This window comes from Aythya fuligula, chromosome 10 (assembly GCF_009819795.1).
Source record: "Aythya fuligula isolate bAytFul2 chromosome 10, bAytFul2.pri, whole genome shotgun sequence".
In the NCBI taxonomy this organism is placed as follows: domain Eukaryota; kingdom Metazoa; phylum Chordata; class Aves; order Anseriformes; family Anatidae; genus Aythya; species Aythya fuligula.
In genome coordinates this window covers 10,593,405-10,619,887 of record NC_045568.1, presented here as the reverse complement: position 1 = coordinate 10,619,887, position 26,483 = coordinate 10,593,405, and the positions used below count along the sequence as shown (strand labels likewise).

At 41.2% G+C, this 26,483-nt stretch overlaps 1 protein-coding gene across 1 annotated transcript; it reads left to right on the top strand.

Moving 5' to 3' along the window:
* Positions 1 to 25,766, top strand: KBTBD12 (kelch repeat and BTB domain containing 12). The gene is made up of 5 exons (XM_032194373.1): positions 1 to 1,070; positions 2,034 to 2,304; positions 5,243 to 5,393; positions 13,819 to 14,016; positions 25,597 to 25,766. Exons 1-5 carry the CDS (start codon positions 1 to 3, stop codon positions 25,764 to 25,766), a joined length of 1,860 nt encoding a protein of 619 aa, XP_032050264.1.
* Positions 25,767 to 26,483: the final 717 nt, after the last annotated feature.

Sequence of the window (26,483 nt, the reverse complement as noted above, 5' to 3'; positions counted from 1 at the left end):
ATGGATCGTAAGACTGAGGAGAAGAGAAAGCAGCACCATAGCTTGACTTTGTTGGAACAAGTAAATAGAATGAAGGAATCAACAGAGATAGTTGATGTGGTGCTAGTTGCAGAAGGTGAGAAATTCCCCTGCCATAAGGTGGTCCTGGCTGCCTTCAGTCCTTATTTCAAAGCCATGTTTACCTGTGGCTTGGCTGAATGCACACAAAGAGAAGTGGTGCTGTATGACATCTCTGCAGAGAGCGTGTCCGTGATACTCCACTACATGTACAGCGCGGATTTGCACCTCACTAACCAGAACGTGCAGACTGTTGCCCTGGCTGCGTATTTCATGCAGATGGAAGAGGTTTGCAATGTGTGTCAGAAGTACATGATGGACCACATGGACGCTTCCAACTGTGTGGGCATCTACTACTTCGCAAATCACATTGGGGCAGAAGATTTATGTGATCAGGCAAAGAAATACCTGTATCAGCACTTTGCTGAGGTGAGCTTACAAGAAGAAATATTAGAGATTGAAGTCCAGCAGCTGTTGTCTCTCATAAAATCAGATGACCTGAATGTTTCCAGGGAGGAGAGCATTCTGGACCTTGTCATTAGATGGGTAAACCACAGCAGAAAGTCACGGGTAGAGTACCTTATTGAGCTCCTGAAACAAGTGAGACTGGTGCTTGTCAGCCCATCCTTTCTCATGGAAGCCCGCAAAAGGAACACCATGATCCTGTGCAATTCAGAATGCAATGATATGTTTGAGGAAGCGCTGAAAACCATCAAGCTAGTCAGCCAACCTTCTCTCAGCCTGCGATATGGCATGGAGACGACTGATCTCTTACTCTGCATCGGCAACAATTCCCTTGGCATTAGGTCAAGGCATGGGAGCTACGCAGATGCCAGCTTTTGTTATGCTCCTGCAACAAAAAAGACTTATTTCATTTCCTCTCCAAAGTATGGAGAGGGTTTAGGAAGTGTTTGCACTGGTGTTGTCACTGAGAATAATGATATTATTGTGGCAGGAGAGGCCAGCGCATCCAAAATGTCTAGACAAAAAAACAGGAACATCGAAATTTATAGGTGTGTACCCTCTGTCAGAGAATTTCCCTATATATAATATATCCCTTGATATAAATTTCCTTTATATCAAGTTGATGTTTCTGAGATCAAGAAAAGACCATTAGACAAAATGTTCATTACCTGAAAGTTTTCCCAGAGATTTTGGCTACTTTAAGCAATTTGTCACAACTGATCTTCACAGTACAAGGAATTATATATGTGCAACCAAGTCTTCATGCTTTTTCTCCTGGAAGGAGGAGGGTTTACTGCAGTGGCATCTCTGTGTAAATAGGCCTGATTAAATCCTTCTTCAATGTACATGGATCTTATATTCTCCAACTTAAATCTCAACATTTTCCTAGGATTTTCTTTTCATGGTCATTAGTGGGGGTAAATGAGTCAAGCAAAAGTCCCAAAGAGTCCAGTAAGCTGAAGATAACACTCTTCTCTAAAAATGCCATATCAATGAAAGCTCAGAGATGAAAAGATAATCAATAATTTAAAGTTCATTCTATTTTACTCATGTCTTTTTCAGGTTAGCCCATTTTAAAGAAAACAAGTGCTTTTCTGGATTAAAGACAAAATTAAAAAATAACATTTTCAAACATAGGTATCTAAATTTAAGGAAAAAAATCCCTACCAAGATAGACAAAGTGGCCTTATTTTCAGCAGTGTTGAACTCTCACTCTTCCCATCAACTTCAATGGAAATGGTGACTGAACAACACATGCAGAAATAAGGGACTTCTTACCTTAATTAAGGTCAAATATCTTTCAAAAGATGCGTAAAATTAGGATCCCTAATACTAAAGATGCTTGATCTTGCAAATATTGGTCTCAGTTCTATAACATGTCTGTGAAGGAGAAAGCTCCTCTTGTAATCATAACACTAAATAAACTTTGGAGGTTGAAGGGGATAACATTTGAAACAAGCTGGTGGGACATCGATGAGCCAGGGCATTTACAGCTTTGGATTTCCCTACAGATACCACCAGAGAGGAAACCAGTTTTGGCACAGCCTGTGCAGCGCTCAGCTCCGTGAACTCTATGCATTGGGTACTGTCCATAATGATCTCTATGTAATTGGAGGGCAAATGAAAATGAAAAATCAATACCAGGTCACCAACTGTGTGGAGAAATATTCCATGGAGAAAGGTACCTGGAGAAGCACAGCACCTCTGCCAGTACCATTAGCCTGCCATGTGGTGGTGACAATGAAGAATAAGCTGTACGTGCTGGGTGGCTGGACACCACAGGTTAAGAGAAGTGCCTGTTATGTTGCTTTCTTTATGTAATAATGAGCAGAACTATGTTTCCTTTATATGATGTGTAATTTTATGCTGCTTCTTGCATAGGAGAAGAATAAATCACTCGCGTTCTTTCCATATATTTTGTAGGAAAACAAAACAGGGTAAAGGGTAAAAATATCCATATTGAGCCATCCTCATCACAGATAACTTCAGGATGGGCAGTTCTTTCATGGAGGTGTGCACAGTGAGCAAGTTTAAAATATATCTTTTGGGTTGATATGAGTTGAACATAGTTTAAATAACTACTAGGTTAAACACCTAATTTTTGCGAAAATTTGAAATAATTAGGATGATATTTATTTGGTATAATTTGTCATCGTAGGCTATGAAAAATGGATTAATTTCAGCCTTTCTTCTCCTTATATACTGTTCTCTAAATTTTAAAAGTATCAGTAAATAATGGTGTTTAAATAACACAGAGACTTTTAACTGAGCCCCATCTTCAGAAAACATATACACAGCTAAACTGATTTACATCTGAAATTTAAATTTCACCTCAATCTCTCAGGAAACTTTCTTGATTAATGTTCATTCATTTATTTTTTATCACATTTTAAATGAAAAGGTGAAACATTCTCTGGAAAAGAGATTCCTGTAATCAGTCCATTTTTTGGTGTCAGTTGCATTGCTTGGCCATGTGAAGTTTTAATGGGAATTTTCAACAAGACCACAACTACCATTTTCAGTAGTACAGTGAATATACAGAATTATGCCATGAGGCAGATGGATGTCAGAAACAGTGCTCACTCTCTCTACTTGCTCCCAGTGTGAAAAGATCTTTTTTAAGACTGTAGCCTATTCTTATTTACTGCTCAGTGCAGTTTAATTTTGGGTATTCAAGAAAGAGCCCCACATTTACTTGACAATGATGTAGAACACCTGTAATCATTATTACCAGCTACAATATTTTCAGTCTGTCATCACATCTCGATAGTTTGTGATCCCTTGAAATACTTTGCTGGTTGAAGTGCTTAAGCAAGATTTATGCAGCAAACAGGATTTCCACCTCTTTGGATAATTTGAGTGCAGAAGTCCCCAAAGAAGGCAACAGAAAGATCAGAGAGCATTTCTGATGCTAAAACGGCTGAACAAGGATACCTTGCTATTTAAAGAAATGAATTGTGAGAACATACTGTAGAAAAAATCTGTCCATAGAAAATAAACAAACCAAAAAACTGCAAATATAAGGTGTAACAAAATAAATGTAGAAGTCAGACAACCAGCTTCGTCCTTTTTCAGTGCTGCAGAGGGTGCTTATCCCTATGGTATCCATCATCTCCTTGCTCTCACCTGCCAGGCGGGTGGTGGTGGATGCGGCTGCCCCAGCTGCACTGCGGGCAAGGAGCTGCCTTTGTGCTCAGGCAGCACGGAATGTTCCGTCAGTCCCTAACACACACTAACCACACAGCACTGATGGAGTGCTGTCAATGTGTGTGTCCATTACGGGACACAGATAAATACATGTTCCCTTCCCACTCAGACTTTGCAAGGGGAACAATACAAGACAAAGTCAAGCCAGGACATGAAGGGACAGCTTGGGAAGGCAAGAGCTTGACTCGCTGCAGCATTGCTCCATTTCAGCACAGGTCTGTCCTCACTGAAATGCAAGGGGATCGAGCTGGGGTAGCTGGAGGCTCTTAAATTGGAAGCAAGCACTGGTGGAAGTCTGAGAGGAAGGATTCAGTCCCATGAGACAGAGAGTAGGGGTACTGGATGTTATGTTTTCTGTGCATGAAGAGCACAGCATGTGCTCTGAGGTGGTTCATGTGCACACCACCACAAAGAAAATGAAGTAGGATGTGAATTTAAAGCATGTCAGATGGTGTCTGCTCTTAAGTGCATGCTTATTCTGTATTGAAAATATGCAGTTACCCCCCTCTCAGTGAATAAATCAGTATTTCACACCTATCATGGAGAAAAAGCATTCTCCCAGGCACTTGAATGCAGTAACTGAGAGGTTATATATCTGTCTAAATTTAATTTGTTTTCTAATATTTTGTCCATTATATCAGTGCTGTAAAGGTCTTTTTGGAAAGTAAAATAGCAAGCAAAGCAAGAACACGTATGCCAACTTTATGAGTATGGAGAGTAGCTCTTTCCTTCTCCTTCTCTCCAAGTGAAACCTTTCATCCTGAAATATTTCAGAATCCTCTCCACACAGCCTACAGCTTACATCCAAAGTGCTGTACCCATAAAACATAATCTGAGCTTCCTGTGTTATACCAGAGGGGGAGAGAAGGGAGAAGAAGATTAGGAAGAACAAGATGAGTAGGAGTGAGTATAAAAAGAATATTGTGGCAGCAAAAGTATAGCAGGGTGTTAGGAGCTTGTCATTAAAAGTATTGAAGGAGAAGTTACTGCAGTCGAACAACTTTACTCTGGCTAGGCTGACTAAATAAATGCACATATGACTTGAGGCTAAGTTTTGTATATAAATAGGCCTGAGCACAGTCAGCTAAGTACCTCACTGGGACTCACAGTATAGTCTGAATAACAGTGGAAGCAGAAATTCAACCTTTAGCAGGGAGAAAAAATATTTTATAGCAAGGTTTTCCTTTTTACCATCATTAGGACTTCACAGCAGCCTTGCAAAAGAGGTTCATTCTGCCAGAACTGGGCCCATGAATGTACTGTTATTACACAAATCCCCATCTTTACTGCTACAGAATATAAATGCTCTCTTATTCATTTGCCTTCTACAACGCACTTCCAGCCACAAGTCATGGATGCTGTTAAGCCGTGGTGTGTGTGCATCACTTCGCAGCTATAATTGATGTGTTTATGTTATTTATCTGCTCCGCTGTCTGCTGTGATTAATTGCATGCAGGCATGTGCGGAGGGCTCCAAATGTTGTATTATTATATGGCTGTCATATTTCATACAGATGGATCTGCCTGATGATGAGCCGGATCGATTAAGTAACAGAACGTTTCAGTACGACCCATGCCAAGACAAATGGACAGAGCGCGCACCAATGAAGTACTCCAAATACCGCTTCAGCGCTGCCGTGGTCAACAGTGAGATTTATGTCCTGGGTAAGAGGAAACAGATTTTTAACAGATAGCACCATGACTTTGTCTTTTTTCCAGCAATTTGCTTCTGTGAAGTGAAATATCTCACCCTTTGCTAGGTACTGTAGGACAACGTATGTTGGACTGAATGGATAGTTATTTTCAGGATCTATTTTTTCCCCACATAATTTCTTCCTTCCTTAATTCATGTAGATTAAATTAGGTGAATGTTTAGTGCTCTGGATTAATATAACAAAGATACTTTGCTTTTTAAACTGTTTTTCTTTGGACTACTGGTGTGTGCTATAAATAATAATGAGTTTTAAAAGATGGGTAGAGAAACCTTGTTAGCATCATTTCACAGGTGAACAGTAGGAAGCTAAGTAACATGCCCTAGTGTCATGAAGGAAAGGCGCAGGGAAAAAGAGAATATGGATGTCCTGGACAAAACCAACATTATTTGTGGATTCTGATGAAATTCAGTAAATCACGTTCTTCCATCCAACACAATGCAGTGCATTTTTTGGAAAGCCTGTATCTTTCACTTTGTCATTTTTTAAATTACCCTTCTCATTTTTTTGCTTTCAAAACAGTAGTTTGACCAAAAGTTTTAAGAGTTGTGTGGAAGAGTTCAGTAATCTCCTCCCCCCAAATCTGCTGTCCCCAAACAATCCCTGTCCATATCCCTCATTCTGCAGTTCAGGCATGGGACACTCAGTAAAGCGACAACTCAGAAGCGTGCTCCATAGCAATGCTTGGATTCCCACAAGCATCACCCACTTTTGATATAAAACTTGTCCCTTAAGTAGAGCACCATCTCCAAGGGCTTCCTGCAGTCTGCTCCCATTTAAGAAGATCTGCTGAGGGCAGGGGAAGGAGGGAAAGGAAGGCAAGGTGGAAACAGGGAAATGCAAGATAATATCTTGCAAGGACCAAGCCTTGCTTCCAAAGCTTTACTTTAAAAAAAAAAAAAAAAAAAAAGAGTAATATAGCTTTAGCTGGGTACATAAAGTAGTGCTGCATGTAGATATGACTTATTTCAAGCAACTCTCGGCACATATTTTTAAACTAAGTTTAAAACTTAGTTTGTCAGCTCTTTCAGGCAGGATCTCTGTCTTCCAGTACAGTTTGTACAGGTCTCAGCACATTCAGGATTAGGTGGGACTTCAGAACATAAATGAAAAATCACTGCACAAAGTGAAATTAGAGAGGATTACTCTAATGTCTCTGAGGTATGAATCCAAGTTCTATAATAAATATGAAGCAAAAATCATAGATGAAACACTAGCTGTGAATGACATACAGTGACAGCCTCCTTGGTATACGAGCGTAATGCTAACTCTCATCCATGTAGGTGTAAATCTGTAGTAAGTAGTCTGCTGATTTCAATTGTGTTGTGTCAGACACTTTTTTTCCCAACCCAGATCAGAATGCGATGCTTAGCCTTTGAAGTGTTAATCTTTGGAAAGTCCTGTTGGCTCAGAACATAGAGTACACAGTCACTGTCCAAAAACCCTTCCCAGCCTAATTGCCAGCTCCAGCGTGTAAAACCCTAATGACTTAAATGGAATTATTCTAGAGTCACACTGATGGAAGGAAAATGAGAAATAGATTAGAGTTTTTTGTCTGAGTAATAGCATTGTTCAGGAATCTGTATCACGTGTCTTAATCAGCAACCCTGCAAGATAATTGTCTGTTTGTTGTGTAATGTTCCTAGAGAATCTTATGCTATTTATATCATGTACATAAACCTTAAAAGCAAATGAACAGCATCTCCTAAGGCTCAAAATCCTTTCTCCTATTCATCCCATTTGACTGGTCTTAGCTCTTTCTCTCCATATTTTCCCAGGAACATAACTATATTCACTGGGAAGCCCAAGAAAGAGCAGTATTGTGTTCTTAATGACAGAGGCAATTGAGATACTTTTGGAAGAAAACCAAATGGGAGGGCTCTATTTAAGGTCATGCATTTTAATCTCTTGCTTAAAAAATATCCTTTGCTGCTAAGACTCTGAAAACTCATTGCAGCCAATGGATAAATTAGGAAGATTTAATTCCATGTTCATTATCGTATAATAAAATGCACTCGGTAGAACTACTGTCTCTAAAATACAGGTCACTGGTAAAAAAATATTGTATCACCATGACAGCTTTAACCATGTGTTGCTTTTATGTTATGTAATTCCTGCTTTATAAATAAGAAATATAGAAGGATTTAAATGAGAAATCCTATTAGTGAAGGTTTAAGAATCAAAGAATTTTTGTTTATCTTCTTTAGCCTAGCACCCCATCTCCTTAGAACTTTTTTTTTTTTCTTTGAGTTCTTGCCGAGAGCTTTTTTTAAATGTTTTAAGCAATTAAATGAGGTTCAATTAAACACTGTAGGTCTTAATCACAAAATACTGATTTGAATATGTACTTTGGGGTCTCCCTGGAAAGGAAAGCTTGTGTAGGAGTGACTGGAAGGAGACGTTTTAGCTTTCATGCTTGAGTATTAACCATGCACTTGAATAACACCTTCTTCTAAAATAAACATGTCTATTTATAAATATGCTTTGGACTTCTGACAAGCAGCAGATTATGGGCCTGATTCTGCTCTGTTGTACCTGTGCCACAGTCTCTGAAGTGTGTGTATGTAGGGAGGAATGAAAAAAGCAAAAATTGGTCTGATATATAAGAGGAGAAATGCTCCGTACTCACTTAAGAATTATCAAAGAAAATGAGAACAAGGCTTTGAAGGACCTGAAACCGAAGTGTTGACCATGTTTTGACCATGTTTAGGAAGACAATTGTCTGTCTTTTTTTTTTTTTTTTCAGCCCTGCTTCTAATCCATCTTATTTCCTTGTGTCTTCTACAAACTACATTACATCATCTGCTTTGCTCTCCGTTAGTAAAAAATGACAGTGCTTCTCATCTTTGGAAGTGCCTGCCAGGGCTAGCTTTATTGCTCCCTTATTTCTCCACGAAACCAGCTATGCAGCCCTGCTCTGCAGAGTGAGAGAGCAGCATAAGTGCTAAGACTCTCAGCTTGAGTGCTGTTAAAGAGTAATGAAGGGAAATGTTACATAAGAGATTAGCGCTATTAAATCCATTGTGCTTTTCAGAGATCAATTTAATAGTGAATTATTTTACATGAGGCAAAGGAGAGCATGAGCTTAGATTTGACTTGCTTGTTGGAGAATTACTGCTTTTTTCACCCATTTCCCACTTTCCTTTGATAACAATTCACGGAGATGCTAGTAAGAATGAATATTACTCAATATTGTCATCTGAGGACTTAATTATACAGCAAAGAACTCCAGTGGCAGTACCCTGAGGTCTTCATCAGCTTGACCAGCCTCACCTGGGGCTTCCACCTCACCCTCTCTGCCCATAGGTCCACAAGCATCATTTAAGCCCAGAGCTGGTGTCTCAGCCCCTTCTCATCATCTTCTCATTGCCTGATGACTGCTGGGCTGTTGGTGGGATCCTCTGCAACTGTCTGCTTCTGGGGTCATAGAGCTGTTCCCTGCTGGTGAGCTTATTGTCTGGGACACCTTCCCCTTGGGAACAGCCCTGCTCTTGTTGCTCTGATAAGTTGATGTGGCTGAGGAATTGTAGGTCTTGTCTAATTTAAACCCCCCTCTAAGTAGGGGAGCCAAATTAAATAGTGTAAACTCTGACATTCAGAGGTCCTCAGCTCTTTTCAGTCCTACGTAAACCACCATCCACCTTACAGGTGTCACTTAAGTAAGCTGTCCTGTATATGAACTGAATGATCTAGGTTTGGATCTGGGCAACTATCCTGGGAAAGAAAACTTGTCCAGGTTGGAGTCAGGCAAATTCAGCTGTATAGGAGCTCAGCGTGAGTGCCTGTTTTTACATGTGCCAATTCTAGTGCCATGGGTGAAATCACTGGGTACTGTAGGCAGGAGTTCCCTCTTTCTGGGAACTTAACCATGTGTCAGTCTTGCTCTTATAGATATACATAGATGTATATAAGGTATTTATTTCCTTTTCATCTTCAGGACTAATTATTGTTAGTGACTCTCTATCTCACAGCCCTCACAGCCATTCCCCCTTGTGCACTGGGAGGGTGTTCTGTTATTAGAACTGATGTGATTCAAATTGCATGCAGCCTTCTCAGATGAGAATGGGACAAGAGGGAGGCAGCTGACCTTAGACAAGGCAAAATGCTTTGCCTTCAGCCAGCTATGAGCAGCGTGTGGGTACAGTAAGGCACAAAACTGCAGCTCATTGAAATTCTAGGGATGTGCTAATCACATCACCTACCCCTGTTTTGCCTTCTTCATCAAAGGCTTGTCTTTTCTGTCATGATTTCTTAATAAAGATTATGTATTTTATTTGTATATTTATTTTACTAATGGTACTTCATGTTAAATTTAAAGTCCATTATAACCACTGCTTACAGAGTGCCCTTGAAAGTATGTTTGATTGCAGAATCATCCAAGCATGATATGGAAAGCTCTCAAGCATTAATGGGTTTGTGAACACAAAGGTGGCTTCACTGGCTTTTTTTAGTCCTTCAGTAGCATCTGAAATATCTCCTAGGGAAAGTGAATAATGTAAAAAGCCTAACATGTTGAAAGGGTGTATTTGTAAGGGGTGGGAGGGGTAGGACTGAGTTCTGGGATTAAATCCTCTTGTGTGATGAATGTGAAAATGACAGAAATGTTCAGATCTCCCGGTGAGAAATCCATCTCTCCCTGCACAAAGGACATGTAATTGGGCTTTATGCAGGGAAAAAAGCCAGGTGGTGTTGAATTCACCTGCTCTGTGGTGAGAGGTGAGTGTGGGTTACTGACCCACCCTCTCTAGCATCCACCCCAGTCTGTAGGCATGGCAGTAGCACTTGCTGCCCTTTGGTACGCCTGTGGGGACTCCTGTGAGGCTGTGACCACAGCATGGGCTGGTTTAAGGTACAATCACATGTACAGACTTCCAAATACACAGAAATGGCCCCCAGTACCTCAAGCTGCTGCCAGGCCTCTTGTCACAAACCTCCCTGAAGTGACCTACAGCCCTTTGCCCCTATTGCTGCTTGCCCTTACCCTCCTCAAGGGTACCTCCACCTCATGTAGAGGCCCCTGTAGGAACCAAACATAAATGCATTTGTTCAGTTCAGCCTTCCTGGTCTTAACTGCAATTCCATATGTCTCCACTTGCACTCCTAATGGTTTCATAAATCTGAATGAAGAAGGCAGCAGGACAGGATGGTCTGGGGTTGAGTGACTGAGCGTAAAGCAGCGTGAATTGCCTGACACAGCAAGTTTATTTTTTTTTTCTGCCCATTTGAAGTCTTTCATGGAATACACATTGTAGGTGATGGATAGCCTGTTTAACATGAGATGCCTCCGCTTGTTTGCAGATGTGGTTTGATTTCACTTTGAGGAGTTTTCTTGCTGATTTGTGCATTTAGTTATTTGGGAAGAGGCCTGAGACATCAGTGTCTGCAGAGGAAAGACTGCTGTCTCACAAGACTATTGCTGAACTACCACATCTGGGAAAGGCAAAGCAGTGCTGGTGGAATCTAATATCCTCATATTCCTTTGTTAGCAATATTTCAGAATTAACATTGCTTCAAGAGAAGGTTGTAATTCTTCTGAGTTTGACTTGTTGTTGTGTTGGGGTTTTTTTAAGCTTGAAAATTAAACTTTATTTTTCTCCGATTTTCCTTCTCATTTTCTACTTGCTGAGAACTTAGCTTTGTCCTTGCTGTAAATTGAACGTGAAATTGGATCTAACTGAAATGGCAAAGGATGTAAATTGGAGATATCTTGTACCTTCAGGACTGTGTCAGGTTATAAGAGGATTAAAGGAGGTCAAATTTAAGTTACCTAAATTGCCTAATGAAGGTTTTTTAAATGCTTAAAAAATGTGGTACCTCTCAAACTTTTGAAGAGATGCCTCTAATAGGCCACTAAATATTACCTCTCTAATAACTATTCAGGGAAAATGCTTGGGGCTGATGCCCTGAGTTGGCAGCTGAATGTCTTCATTAACTGATGGTGGTTGTGACTTCTTGCAAAAGTCACTGACTGTGCTGTACCTCATTATTTCTGTTATTTCTAAAGTTACCATGCCCCACAGTTACTGAATTTGGCAGTGACAATAACAATGCGCTAAGAAATCAGCAAACAGCAATTATGTTTCTAGAAATGTTCTAGGCACGTGGGGCACTGACCCCCCAAGAAATGCTGAAGCAATCAAAAATGCTATTCAGTTCTGTGAGTCTGATATGTCCCATGCATGACCTAACTGGTATCATTTGTCCCTCTGAACAAGATGCTCTTTCATTCCTCAGATGAAGACTTTCCCTGTGGGTGAGTGTCTGTTCTTCAGTGTAGTACCAGTATCACCTGTGCAATTTTAAAACTAGCTTGGAAACCAGCAGCAGTCTCTGGCATCATGAAACTACTTCTTGAACAGATCAGATTAGTCTGTGGGGACCTCTAATATTATTGGGTACCAGTGAAAACTTTCTTGGGCATCTGTGCTGCACTGTACTCCATAGACTGTACATATCCTGTTAGCAGATTGTCTTGCATGCTGCAGTCTGTGATCCTACCAAAGGATGCTATAGAGTCAGAAATGTTGGTAAGCCATCAACTAAATAATAGCCTTATATGAAAACCTCGTCTGATTAGCCCTTGCCACTTCCCTTGATTAAATTTAGGGGAATATGGAACATTTCTGAAAAGCCATTAAAGAGCAGTGAAGAATACTGCACAGATGAGGACAATGTTCCTGACATTAGGAACAATATGATAAGTGAATGTTTGAATTTTGAAACTTGTTCGAAACTCTCTTGTTTCCAGATAATCCTAAGGAATAGCTCAGACTGAACTATGAGAGTGGCTCAGCATGATGATACATACAAGTCCCTTTTTAGATGTGATTAGCCAAATCACTCCCCTGCTCTCTTGGGTTCCTCCTCTGAGGCTTGATTCACTTAGACATTAGTTGTTAGCTTTTCACTGATAAATAAAGCTGTCATCTATCAGAGTTGCTGACAGTAGATGTTGAAGTAAGCACAATATGTACACACTAGTGCCTGAAAAATTCAAATGTTGGATTGAATCAAGCACTGCAAGTTCAGCTGGAGGAAAACTTGCATAAAGGACACTGAATTTGGTTCTCATTTTGTTGCTCTGATGCAGGCATAAATTATCTTGACTCTGAAATGCTGATCAGGAATATATCGGGTACAAATTTGGAGAACTATGGTCTCCACTTGTGTTCTCTTGGAAATATCTTTGGAGAGTGTTCAAAATGTTGGAAAATATAGCACAGTCCATATGAAGAGGTAGATGGAAAACCATATGCAGGTAAAACTTTGAGCACGAGGGGCTCCTTTCTTCAATAGACAATCTTAGCACTGGCAGGGCAATACGTTTAAAGGCAGCTTCACTAACCTTGCACAGGTTGTACTTGCAGTCATTCCCCTTTGCAATTATGCAAGGGCATAATTACATGCCATGCCATCCATTTTGGATGTGCACAATTAAACGATCCTATAAGAGTATCTAGAAAGCTAGCCCTTCATGTGGAAATTGCATGCATATTGCAGCCATTTTGTATTTAAAAGTGGCCGCACACACCACATGCACAAAAGAACTGCTTTAGCATGCCATCAGTGCTCATTACAGGGTATTGTGTCCATTGGCACAGATGGAAAACCTGTGAGGGTACGTCAGCATATTAATAGTGGAGAACTGAAGGCTGTGAATTCAAAATCTGGATTTGATCACTGGAAAAGATGTGGAAAGGGTGTGTTTACTCTGTGCTTTCAGTGTACAGTGTTTGCACTGTGCACTGAGATCTTGTATGTGCCTGTAGCCTGTTGCAGTGTGTTCCAGCAAAAGAAAACTGGGATCTCTTTCAATCCTGCACACTGACTTCAGGCATTGTAACTAACTCTTCAACACTCAGGCTTGTCACAAATGACCCCGTTGGTACTTCTGCATATTGAATGTTTTGGTTTTTGAAGCTTGCTTCCATTCAGAAATGAGTATGAACTTTCTCTTACTGAGACAAACCCAAATGACTGTTGGTTAGCAAGTGAGTGTCAAATACACTAAGAGTAATTGCAAAATAATTTTTGACCCAACATGATTTAATGATAGTGATTTGCCCAGCACACAAAACAAGTAATTATGACAGTTTCTACTACATATGCAGAAAACAAAATACCTTTGCCTCTTGAAGACATGTTTCTTGTCCTTCCTTTGTTACCAGCCCTCAGAAAGGATCTTGCTTGGATGTCTGTAGATGATGTGTGGTGGCTTCTGCCTTGAGTTTACTTTCTAATGAACTTCTGGAGCTGCAAAAGGGAAAGGAAAAAAGACGGATATGAGGACATGTAAACAAAAGATGATGCAACCAGCCACGTATTTCTCAGCAGAACCTGGGACTGCTATATTTGACCTATGTATTCTTCTTCTGCAGGAGGAATTGGATGCCTTGGTCGTGACAGGGGGCAGACACGGAACTGCCTTGATGCAGTGGAGATTTATAACCCTGATGGAGACTTCTGGAGGGATGGACCTCCTATGCCTTCTCCCCTCCTCTCCTTACGAACAAACTCTAGCTGTGCAGGCTCAGTGGAAGGGAAGCTGTACCTCTGTGGAGGATTTCATGGAGCAGGTACTCAAATGAGTCTAAAATTCTTTGCGTATTTGAAATCAGTTTCACTGTATGCAGCCTGACTTGACTGAATAACTCTGTGAAGTGGCACTGGCATGCCCTGGAACAACAGAGCTGATCCAGCCCTTTGGACTGCTGACTCCTAATGTCAATATGAATGGTGTTCTGTTTGTTCTTTGTTTTTTTCCTCAAAGCATGAAAAATTAAGGACGTTTCTGATCTGCACTGAACTGTTCCAAACCTATGCAGAATTCTCCTTGATATACATACAGAGCTACTGAGATCAGGATCTTAATGTATGTTATGGGCATTACAGAACTTGAGCATATTTGTTGAAGGTTTAGGCACTATTGATCCATCTGTAGCTGTGGTAGCTAGCTCTGTTTACTTACATGATTTCATTTTCAGTGTTGAAAAACCTTGTGTATTTAATGAGTACTCTGGTTAGGGAGGTCAAATTCCAGATCTGGTGATGTGAAATAATCCTAGTCCCATAGCCTAGCCACCTTTCCCCTTTGAAGTCTTCCTTCCCCCTTGACTATCTCCAGTATTGCTACTCATTAATTTTAATTATAAATGCAGAGTCTCTCAAAACATGCACACTTCTCCTGCTATAGAGCAGCTGCTACCCCAATCTCATTTCTAGGAGAAAGCAGTAGTACAGATGCACTATGCACTGCTACTAAATGTCGTGTCAGGCTCACTGTTGCCCAGTAACGTCCATATGGTATCACTGGGTCACGTCCTTCATGCCACACTAATAAAGGCTGCATTGGCTTTTACTTGTATTATGAACTCTAAACTTAGAGCTGCTATGTTTCAGAATGGTTTTCATCCTTTAGTTCACAACTTACCTTCCCTTCACTTGCTGCTGCCTGAAGAAGCTGCTTTGTGAAAACACTTGTATGGCAGCTCTAACAGGTGTGTTCTTGTGCCACATCTGATGGAAATTGTGACCTCAGAATGATTTTGATTACAATTCATCACTGTTTCCATAGGAAATGTGCCATCATTTTTGTCCTCAGCAGTGTAAGGAAAGCCTAAAGTTAGTGGGTACAAACCTCAAAAGGATGATCTTCTGCACCAACACGTGAAGCAGTTACATTCAAGATGACTAACGGATTAGCATGAAACCTTCTGAATAACTCTGTAAAAAAAGCCCTGCATTCTGTCACTGAGTTGCATTAGGAGTGGCAGCACTGGGAAAGGTTGAAAGTTCCCCTGTGGGTTTCAAGCTGGCCATCTTTTGTATGCTTGTATAATGCCAGCTCAATGGGGTCTTGACTCCTGACTGTATTATTGCAATCTAGATAATTATGTATAGAATTCTCCTACGCTAAGTGTTGTTTAGATGGGGAAACAAGGAGTGGAAGTTAGATAATGCCAGTATTGCAGTTACCTGTGCAACCTGGATTTTGATGCCCTCCATGTGTGCACTTTGTACACCTGAGAAATAGTATATGATTGTGTTGTTAGCATAATGCCTATTAACAGGGGAGCCAAAATAAGATTCACAGTCAATTTTAAATGTGATATATCCAAATGTCTGAGGAGTTGAGAGGAAGCTGTGTCTTAAGATAGGCTTATTAATGACTTTAAAGTTATTAGAGGGAAAGGTTTGTTTGTTGGTTTGTTTGTTTGTTTTTTTAATCTTCATAATAACTTCCAGCTACCACCATCAAGGAATAGATGACTGGAGTCCATTTGCAGAACCTGGAGGTTATGTCACTGGTTTCTCTCCCTGTCCCTGTCTTCTCTGCATGCTGGGAAGAGTGCTGCTCTTTGGGGTGAAGGCTGAAGTAAGGGACAGAGGGTTATTACTGTCATGTGGGATCTTGGAGAGAGTGGCTTGACTTTGCTCTTTCACAATTACAGCTGCTCAGCAGATTCAGGATATTCACAGAACAGCATGTGCTGCTGCTGCTTTAGTAGCAGATAGGGTTATTTTAGAATGTGCTTGTTTGGCTTTAGTCTTTTGGGTTTCTTGGCATGCCACTTCAGTTTTTGTGAGGGATGCAACCAAGAGAGGATATTCCAATTTTACAAAACATTGTAATTTAGTTTCAACTGAGTGGAGTTTTTGGAACAAGCTGGTGGCACAGCTGTAGTCTCTGGGTTTTCTGCCTGCTGAACTCTAAAAGGCTGCTGTGAACACTCGAGTACAAGTGCTTCTCAAAAAAAAAAAAAAAAGGCAAAGACGTTGGCTAAGGCTCTCCAGAGTAGCAATATATATAAGCAGCAGGATATAGGGACTCCCTATATACTGGAGACTTGTCCCTGACACCTAGTCTGAACTTGTCTTTGCATTCATTTACGTTCTTGATCCAGCAGTAGGAAAGCTGGTGACATAAGGATATTTTTGCATCTTAATTTTGTTTATGCACCATGCTCTGTGTGCCTTTCTGTGCAAGCATAGACCTAAGTGGTTAATCAGAGGCCAGAGATGCTGTACACAAAGCTGAGAAACAGCTGTCAAATGCCCAAAGGGCCTTAATTTTGGATCAAAAGACATTGCCCTTTCAACTGCCATCACTTCTGTGTCCTTTATTACACTCCTTGAAATTTCCTGATAACAGGATGCCCATCTGATATGTACTGCCTCTAAACCTCTGCTCAGAGAAGGACAAGGACAAGTGGAGTAGCACTTAACAGCATCCCCAGGAGCAGAAGAAGAGAAATTGCAGCTACTTGGTCTCCAGAAGGAAGTCTGCTTGGCCAGCTGGGAGTATCATTTGAGCAATGCAGAGTAAAGCCTCTCTAAAGGATGAGTGTACTCCAAAGTGTCCAAACTTCAAGAGAAAGCTTCCCCTGTACTGCAGGAAATGCTGTTTCAAGTTAAGCTATTGGTGTACGCTGCTTGTAAGACTTCTCCTGCTGAGGCTTCCTCAGGTTAGAAGCTTGTTCAGGGACTGGCTATGAGAGGGAATTAATTCAGCAGAAGTTTAGACTTAGCTGAGGGGCCTACATGAAGACCTTAGTGACCCTAGACTCCATGCAGCATATGGAGAAGCACAGACTTCCAGAGGGACGTTCAGGTCCTTGGTGCTTGAATTTTTTTCTGACAGACCAGAAGGCAATTCAGAACCCTGAGAACCTCTTGTCTGTTATTGCTCCGTGTTTCTACCAGGATATGAGCAATCCACACTTGGCTTACTGAAGGCAAAACTGTCAGGAGCCTTGTGTCTGTGGTTAGATGGTAGAAGCCACTCTGAGACCTCTTATCACTTGGCAACAAATGATGTGCCTTATGATCATAAGTACCCAAAAAATAATTTCTACTTTGAATTCCAGTTTCCTGCTTTAGAATGACTTGCCAGACTTCATCTGCTAGCCCATAGTTTATCCAAATTAGTTCATTTTCTGCTAAAACTATTATTGCAAATAGGAGCCATTAATCTGCTCATCTGACACCCAGCTCCAGCTCACATAACCTAGTGCCATGAGTGTTGCCTGCCATTTGCCAGCAATGTTACAGCATTCAGCAAGATATTTAGAAATATTTCAAATCCTTGTTTTTATCCATTAGTTTGTAGTTCTGCACAGAGAACACCAGTCGTAGTATGAATATTCAGAAGGACCCAATGTGAAGAAGCCAACCAGCTTTCTACTAACTGCTCTAATGTTGTCGCATTTAGTGCTGTAGCTACAGATTTTAAAGCAGCCATGTGGATCAAGTATACAATATTCTTGTTGACACATCTTATTTTCTTTGCCTAGCATTAAACCTGACACCTGCGCAGGCTGACAGCTATTAATGTTAGCCTGGGCATGGCAGGAGTAGGCTCATTAGAGTGCCTTGCTCAAGGAGGGGTGAGCAACCCTTTAGGTATGCAGCACTATACAATTATGAATGCCTGCCAGACTGGGTTCCCTGTTTATTTTCCAGTGAAAATAATGCTATGAAGCAGCCAAAAATATTTATAACAAAGGCAAGCATGCATGCCTTTTTGCTGGGACTTCCCAGCTCATGGAGGCACACTTTCATTAACTTTGCTTAGTTGCTTCAAACAAATCTTGCAGCACGTCCCTGGGGGCTGGCGCTGTGGGAACAGTCAGTGGGGGGCTGTTCTCCTGATCTGTAGCTGCTTTTTTAGATTATAGGTGTTGGTCCAACTGTCTGCCTCTGATTTGAATTAATTCAAATTTGGATTTGATTTTTTTAACTTGATTATAATTAGAATGCCATCATTATTGTACACCCATGTGACATTAGCTGATGTGCAAAGTAATGGGGCAACTGCCTCAATTCAAAGAATAAGATACTTAATAGGTGTCCTACTAGCAGCACATCACTTAAAATATTGTATGATTTTATCAGCTATTGCACTTGATGTTGAACTGTCATTCTCTGAACTGGCAGTTGTGCCATCTTTCTCCAACACAGTTTACAGCAGAGAAGATAAACTTGCTGCTTTCCTACTATATATATGAAAAAAAATAATCTAATATTTAGCATCATGTATGAGATTTGAGCTATTCAACCCAGATCTGTTTACTTATCATTGATATCAAACAGAAATTCATTTTTGCTCAAAGGGCACTACAGGCAGTGGGAGAGTCAGAGGAAGGGAGAAGGGAAGAAATACCTCTGGACTTGGAGCACCCAAATCTAAATTTTGTCTGTAGCTGTTAGCCACGATAGGTGATACAGTAACATTCAGTCCACTAACTGTGTAGCTGCTTCTACAGGGGAAAAAAAAAAAATTGCACACTTACCCCAGGTGCATTTTCTGGACGCTTCTTCCTCATTTACATAAATTGTAATCCATACATTGGAATAGCAGCAGCACTGCTTGCGGCAGTGCAGAGCCGTGTAGTAATTACTGTATTCCAACTGAGCTAATGAGTTTGTATCTCCACGCCACCCTCTCCTGACAGCGGACTAGCTTAATAGTTATTTATTTTGACTAATCTCCCATAAATGCTGTTCCCCTCAGCCTCATCCATTATGTGATTTAGATGGGGAATCGTTGTAATGCTTGTTTTTTATTATAGTGGTTATGGTACATTACTGAAATCAAATTAAATTTAGATGTATTAAGGAGTCTGGCACAGTAAATACTACACTTGTGAAGTTTGGGGGATGAAGGATCGGAATGAAAGCTGTTTCTCCAGCACCTTCCCATGTTCTCAGCTAAATAAAGCAGAGGGGCAAACCCCGGGCTGCCTATCTGCAGCACTGCTTGTTTCCCTCAGTTAGAATTTACCAGGCAGTGATGAATAATTGAAGTTCTCCTGCCCACAGTTGTTATCGTTTGAATAAATATCCCCACCCATGAAACGGATCCTGGGTCCCTGTCTTGCTCAGCATAGCAGTCTGCCACAGATGCTGCCACATTGCTCCAGCCAGCACACCAGGTCCACCCCGAAAAACACTGCTTAACTTTTTGCCTGTTCCCTGGAAAGCTGCTCTTGGAGACACCTTGCTGGTGTGCTCCCTTCCTCAGGAGGGCTGCCCGCCTGCCCCATGCTCATTAGCTAGAAACTCAGTGCTGTAAATAAGGCCAGTGCAGGTCAGGGAATCGCTGGTGAGCAGCACCTGATTGTTTCAGATCTAAATTCAACCCGGTGTCTGACTGTGTTAGTAATCTGGTCATGCCTCTGACTAAGGTTCATTTATAGTTTATAAAGGGTTAATAAATGATTAATAGATATTTTAATGCATTTTAATTAATTGCTAAAGAGGTCAATAGGTTGTTTAGAAACATGGCTTAGAGCCATGTATGACATCTTCTATTGTGTTCATAACTGCCTGTCATGCGTACAGTCTAAACATGCTTTATATCATCTATTAATAATGTATTAACCCACTGCAAAGCATTTAGGAACAGTATCCTAGCACGGTCTGAGACCAGTAATTGCCATCCTGCTCTTCCAGCTTTTACTCCCATGCATGGTGCATTGACTTCAAGAGCACTGATCCTGCTGCTGCTGTGGTTTGTGATCCTGCTATCACCTGCAGCACAAGCAGGATCCGTGCTTGTAAGACTGGAAGAGGCCTTGCCTATGAACAATAGACAACTGGAAAGAGTTAAAATGCTGCAGCAGCTAGATCAATCCCAAGAAAATCAGTTGAAATAACTGAATGAGAAGTTCCTTCCTGTAGACCATTCTTCATACATACATATTTTAATTTTAATGCACATTGATTTGTGAGGGAATGGGTGGATCACAAAGTTATGGTTCTGAAGAATTACACAGCAGAGTGGGAGGATAGAAGTCTTGTCTATGAGAGTGAATAGCTTACCTTACTCCATGCAGGTGCTCTGAAAACAATAAGCTGCCACAGCTGTAAAATGAAGTCCCAACCTGCCTCCCAGCTTTCACTGTGTCTGATGGGAAGCACTGCCTTGGTACTTAACATCCTGAAGGCTGGCCAGCATGTTAAACAGCCAGGCCAAGTTCCCTCTCCTGTGTATTCTGCTTCTGCCCACAGGCACAGATGATGGATGTGCTTGACCCCACGAGGGGTGTTGGCTCTGTTGTCCTAGCGAGGCTGGTGGAGTTAGGGGCAGCTCACATATGCAAATGGGATTGAAGGCCACAGACTTGATGAACTTATTCTGTTTCCTACTGCACATCAGGAACCAGTACATCTGGTGATAATGATCTAAATGCACTTCCATCCCATTGCAACACAAACGTGAATTCCCAAGTCACTGAACTCTACATCATGTAATTACGAAAGCAGCTATTAGTGGTGAGGAAGATAAGTAGCAGAGGCTAATCCCTTATGTTTAAAGTCATTGTCTGCTCTCTGGTGCAGATAATGGCATGCAAAACCAGTTACAAACTAGCACTGTAGATTGAGCTGCCTCAAGACAGCTCTGGGTTGGCTGTTAGGTGACAAGGATGTGAGAAGCTTGAGCAAGAACCCCCCTGAATAATGAGTTCTGGGGACTGGCAAGCACCTCGTGATGTTTAAGTGCCTTTTCTTTGGAAAGAACAGGCAGTTAACAGCTCAACCACTAGAGGTTTGGTGGCTTTTTTCTATAAATTGATTAATGGCCAGAGAAGGTGGAGCATGTTAGGGAACTGTGCCAACAGGAAAGGAAAAGGTGCTGTGACAACCTGAGAAGTGCCAGGACTGATATCAGCAGGAGCTCAGGAAAGTATGGGTGAGGATGTCCCAGGGCAGATGAGGTTCTGTGCTCAGGCACCTGGCCCTGCTCTGAATGAGCCTGCTTGGGTACTGCTGGCAGTGTGGCTGTGGCACAGATAAGATGCTGGTGAGCTTATCCAAAGCTACTTTGGATGTCTCTGCCCTGCATTGAGTAGGCAGAGGTGTTGCAACTTACGGAGATACTGAGAGCACGTGCCATGATGCAGCTTTCTTCCTCCATAAGATGGAAGCGAACAGACTGGCTGATGTCAATGGGTTTCTGTAAGAAATTAAGTTCTTGACCACTTTTCAGCAAACTTCCATAGATTTGACTCCAATGAGCTAACATTTGGCATTTGGGAGGTCAGTGCTCTGGACTCTAAAGCCATGGGGTAAATTTCTTAGTATCATCATTAGCAACATAACAGCTGTATGGTTAATAGTTCTGTATGAGCTATAGATTTTCTACTTGTTAAGCATATTGCTCAATTCTTCTGTGTCTGCATCCCTTTAACACCTTCCCCCATCCTCCAAATAATAATATTGGAATGCTCGGTTCCAAATAGGAAAGACAAAGCAAAATCAAAAAAGATCAGAAGTGCTATAAATACTACACTTACAAGGGAAGGTGTCCTTCCTCCTAATACTAAATTACAAGTGGAATGCAGTTTAGAAAAAAAAAAAAGGGGGGGGGGGGGGGAGAAAAAAGCAGATCAAATATTTATAATATTGCCTGCAGTCATACTGTAGGTCTTTCCAAGTATGGTGCATCCTGATTTATGGTCTCTCCTCATTCAAATGACATGACAAAGCATACGATATAAAATGAAGTCTGGCCGTATTTGGGGAGTGGAGTATATCTGAAAATAAACCCGCTGTAGAGAAAATATGATTGTGTCCATGGGGTGCAGGCAATCACTGAAAAACTAATGTTTTTGTGGGGTTTATCTGCACATGTAAAGGAAAACTTCATACCAAAAATTTTGGGACAGTTTTATTCACAGATGAATGCAGAAACTTACTCATTTTGCTCTCAGCCTACTATAATTGAAATATGACTCTAACAATTTTTTTGGCTATAAATCAAGTTCTTTATTACTGGAAAAATACACGTTTGTAGGTTCAGTGTTGGCCTTCAGCCTGCATTTGAATGACAAAAAAAAAACAAAACAAAACAAAACATAACTGTACCAAGAGTTCTGTGACTTTCTTCTGAAGTACTACAACTTCTAGTGTGGATAAGCTTATGCTGGAATGGATGTTTCTTATGCTGGTTTAGCCCTCTCCTAGATAAGAAAAGCACACTGCAGTAAACACTGTACTGCTTTAAAAGTATCCGCATTAGGGTTAGGTTTGTATTACCTGAATGATCCTAATACAAAGGGGTTTAAGGCCCATGTACAAAAATATAAAGCAAGTTTCTTAAGACCTCCTCATGGTTAAACAATGATGTGCCTCATTTTGTAATAATACTGCCTCATTTTGTAGGGGAAAAAGCATTTGGAAGGGAGTGAATTCCTTTCATTAGGTGAGGCGTCTGTCTGGTAAATGATGCAGAATAATGCTATGTGCGGCAGGGAATTCTGTGCATTGGCTTCTTAAAAGGATAATCTGTGTAATACAACCTATTTCTTTCTGTAGACATCTTTATTCTACTTTAAGCAAAATTGGCTGCTAAGGTATTGCCTTAAAAGATAAAAAAAAAAAAAAAAAAAAAAAAAAAAAAAGATAAACCAATGAGGCAGAATCTGGAATTACTTGCACTGAGGTAAATGTTAGGCTTTAAACACTTTTTTGTGGATTAAAGTCCAAATGAAGAGTGGGGTCTAGAATCTAAAGAGACAAACTTCCAGATTTTTTAACAAACATTACTTTTTCTATTGTCCATACCGGGGGTGGGTGGGTGCGTCTTCAGAGTTCAGTTGTTTTAACTCATTTCAAAACAAAGGGGGGATGTCATTTTTTGAAGCATAACTACATTGTGAGCAGTGCTTTTCCTCATATGAACTCTCTCATCCAAAGCATGCTGTTTCCTTTCATATTAAATAAGACAAGACTGCAGAAGTGATTGCTTCCTTTATTCCAACAACAAACCCTTTTTATCTCCCAAGGGTTAAGAGTTAACCAACAGTCCGCGTGCTCGAAAGCAGAATTTGTGGAGTGGAACAAAACCAGCTACATCATCACACAAAAAGGGAAACAAGGGACACCGAAGGTTGTGAGTCACCAGGGTCAGGATAAAACACAGCAAGGCTGGCGAGGAAGGGTGGCTGAATCTGCCTTTGATGTTTTAATTATGATTTTTTCTGAAGTGTTACAGTTGCCCACAGAACATTTCAGACAGTCCCAGTGTTTGATTTTTTCCTCTGATTGTCTCACTTTTGTCATGATCTATGCCAAAGAAAATCCAGGCATAAAAATTTATTGCATAAAGGAGATGATCTAATAATAAATCCAGGGGCTGGAGCCTCCCATGTCACAGCTCAGGTCTGTTTGTCTTCATATTTGTATCTTAGGGAAAACCTGCTTGCTCTTGCAGGGTCATACAAAAGTGAGCTCTTTGGTACTGGCATGTGCTACTTGTTCACAGGTTCAGTTGTGCCTTCTCTTCACAGGTTACTGGGTATTTTAGCAGTTTGTTGTCTTGTCTCATCGATGGTTGTTGCTTGCCTATTATTCTCCTGTACTTAATGAACTACTGAAGTCCAATAAATGAGCCATCAAAACTATCGTTCCATTTTCTGAGAACAGAGTAAAGGAACAGAACAAGAACTATGCAGATGAGGCCATATCCTGAAATATTAATTTCACTCAAGCTCGCAGAGATGTGTGAAGCTCCCAGAATCTAGGGCTTGGACCAAGAAAAAGGTTTCTGGTACAGCTGAGGGGAAAATGACTATGGGCTGTGGGGTGGAAACATTGTGCTGTTCTCTGGTGAGAGAGGGGTCAGAGATGGTGAATGGTTGGTGAGCTGTTTTCTTAAGTAAATACTTTATAAAAACATGAAAATATTTCCATAAAGCTAAGACTTCCACAATGTGCAGGACCTGCAGTAATATAGAACTGTCTCTAAATTGTGCAGTGAGGAAATTGATCCCAAGGGTAGAAGAAGCCTCTTTTCATGTGACCTCCTTGCATCCTGAAGCTATTTGTAGAGGAGCCCCAGGGACGTTTAAATCCCATGGCACTATATCATTGTAACATGGGCACCAATTTTCCTCAGTGCCTAAACTACAATAACATTCTCTGTGGGGTAGCAAAACCCCAAAGTTGCTGTTTTCTGGAGGAATTTGTGGTCTGTTTCCAATGCAAGAAAATATATGCCTCCAGATGCTCTTCTGTATTTCACTCTTTCCCTTTTTTCAGTTCTTTGCTGTTGGCTCCACAGAAGGGCAGTGTCCAAACATGAGATGCAGTTGCTAGACATGGATTGTTTCTGAGGTGACATTAAAAAATAAAATATTACAGAAGGGCTGAATGGGAACCTCAGTCCAGACCCTGTAAAGTTTATCCTGTCACAAGTATTTCAGGAGTCAGAACAGAGATGAGTACTTGGTGTTTCTTGCTGTGATGGCTCTTACCTTCGTACCTGTGAAGTGTCTGTGCTTGGCAGTCTTTGAGACCTGACTCCTAATAAATCTACCCAGAGATTCATCAGAAAGAAGGGAAGGAAGCTGACAGCAAAGCACATGCACATCCTCATCTCAAAGTAAGAGTTTAGACTAAGGTTACTGTGAGAAAGCAGCTTTAACATGAAAGAGTGAGCAAAAATGAAAGATGGTTTTTATTTTTAGGAAATAACTTGGCTTTGAGTAGCGAAATTGCTGGAGAGTTCAGGCCTTTTGTTAGCAAAGAAAGGCTTTACCTTTTCACAAGAAGTTTAATTCAGCACTGCTGGTTGACAATTGCAGTTCTCTGCTGTGTGGTGATTCTTTTCATTATTTTTTGTTAGTCTCAGTAAAAAGCTGTTTGTCTTCAGATTGGCTGTGATTTATTGGCTTTCTTCTGACCCGACTATTCAAGACAAATTCCTCAGTATAAAGTATATTTCAAGCCCTGGAGGTTTCTCTATCTTTATTTGCTATAGTATTGGAGTGCTTCCAGGGGCCTGAGAGCTACAGTTTAGTCGGGGGGAAAGAAAAGACAAGGCAGTGCATGTAGGCCTGCTCATTAGCTCTGTCTCAAAGTGAGCATTTGACATTTTGATCGTGCGATGAAATGCCACCTGCATGCTTGTACTGAGGTGGAGTGCTTCATGTTTTTATCTCTGCTGTTCAGAGGTGAGGACTGAATGTCTTGTACAGGTCTCCATCTGCACCAATTAGTTCTCTGTGTGTCGACAAACTTGCGTGCTCCTCAGCATAGCTGTTGGTACCACAGAAAGCACCTTTTCGTTGCTACCTTACAGTAGGCTAGTAACAATGCCTTTGATCCTGTTTGGCTTCACTTCTGGTTCTTATGTTGCTTCTGTTTTTCAGCTCGTCATGAAGTCATCACCAAGGAGATCCTCGAGCTCGACACGTGGGAGAACCAGTGGAACGTGGTGGCCATCAATGTCCTCATGCACGACAGCTATGATGTCTGCCTCGTTGCAAGGCTGAACCCACGGGATCTTATCCCTCCTCCCCCCGACTTAGTGGACCAATAGAAGTTCAGTGACTCTCTGCTTCCAGATTCTGCAGAAACTTAAGAATTTGGAGAGACAACTTTTTTTGGCTCTGGATGACAGCTGAGCCCCATGGAGAGAAGCCCGCAACACATGCTTAAGGACAGAGATGCCTTTGAACTGCATTTCTTGAACAATGCTTAATTTGCTAGTACTTGTACTTATTGGTGGTGTTTTTGTGATTGAAAGCTGAGGTTGCCATCCTCTGTGTGTCGCTTGGGCACACTGTCTCTTGGTCTTCCATTCGGCTGTGCAAGCTGCAGTGTTTGGTGCAGCCTGTGCTTCTGGGACCTCTGCCTCTCAGGCAAGGGGGCAGCTCAGGGCTCACATCATAGCAGAGCACCCCATAGGAAGGAAAGCTCTAGCCAGGGAAAACCCTCTTTTGTTGTTCAACCCGTTAAGTTCTTCTGAGCTACCGAGGGGACTAGGAAAAATCTGAAGTCAGCTGGCAAAAAACAAAAACAGTTCAGCTGTACCTCAGGCTATTTGGCTGATGTAGGAGTGGAGGGAAGACAGAAAAGGACATTTGTTTGTTTAAACAAAAAGCATTAGTCAAGGTTTGTTAGCCAACTACATCAGCTACTGCAAACATTACCTAAACCACAGCCAGGACAGTCAAGTCATCCTTTCTTTGTCAACAGAGCTGAGTCTGTGCTGGCAGAAAACTGGTCTTCTGGCCACAAGTCACAAATGAGTCTT

What these genes read in the sequence shown, in the direction of transcription:
- KBTBD12 (XM_032194373.1), top strand. Translation starts at nt 1, where the DNA reads ATGGATCGTAAGACTGAGGAGAAGAGAAAGCAGCACCATAGCTTGACT. An exon ending in AGGAACATCGAAATTTATAG is followed by an intron (nt 1,071 to 2,033) that starts GTGTGTACCCTC and finishes ATTTCCCTACAG; the next exon opens with ATACCACCAGAGAGGAAACC. An exon ending in CAGTGAGATTTATGTCCTGG is followed by an intron (nt 5,394 to 13,818) that starts GTAAGAGGAAAC and finishes CTTCTTCTGCAG; the next exon opens with GAGGAATTGGATGCCTTGGT.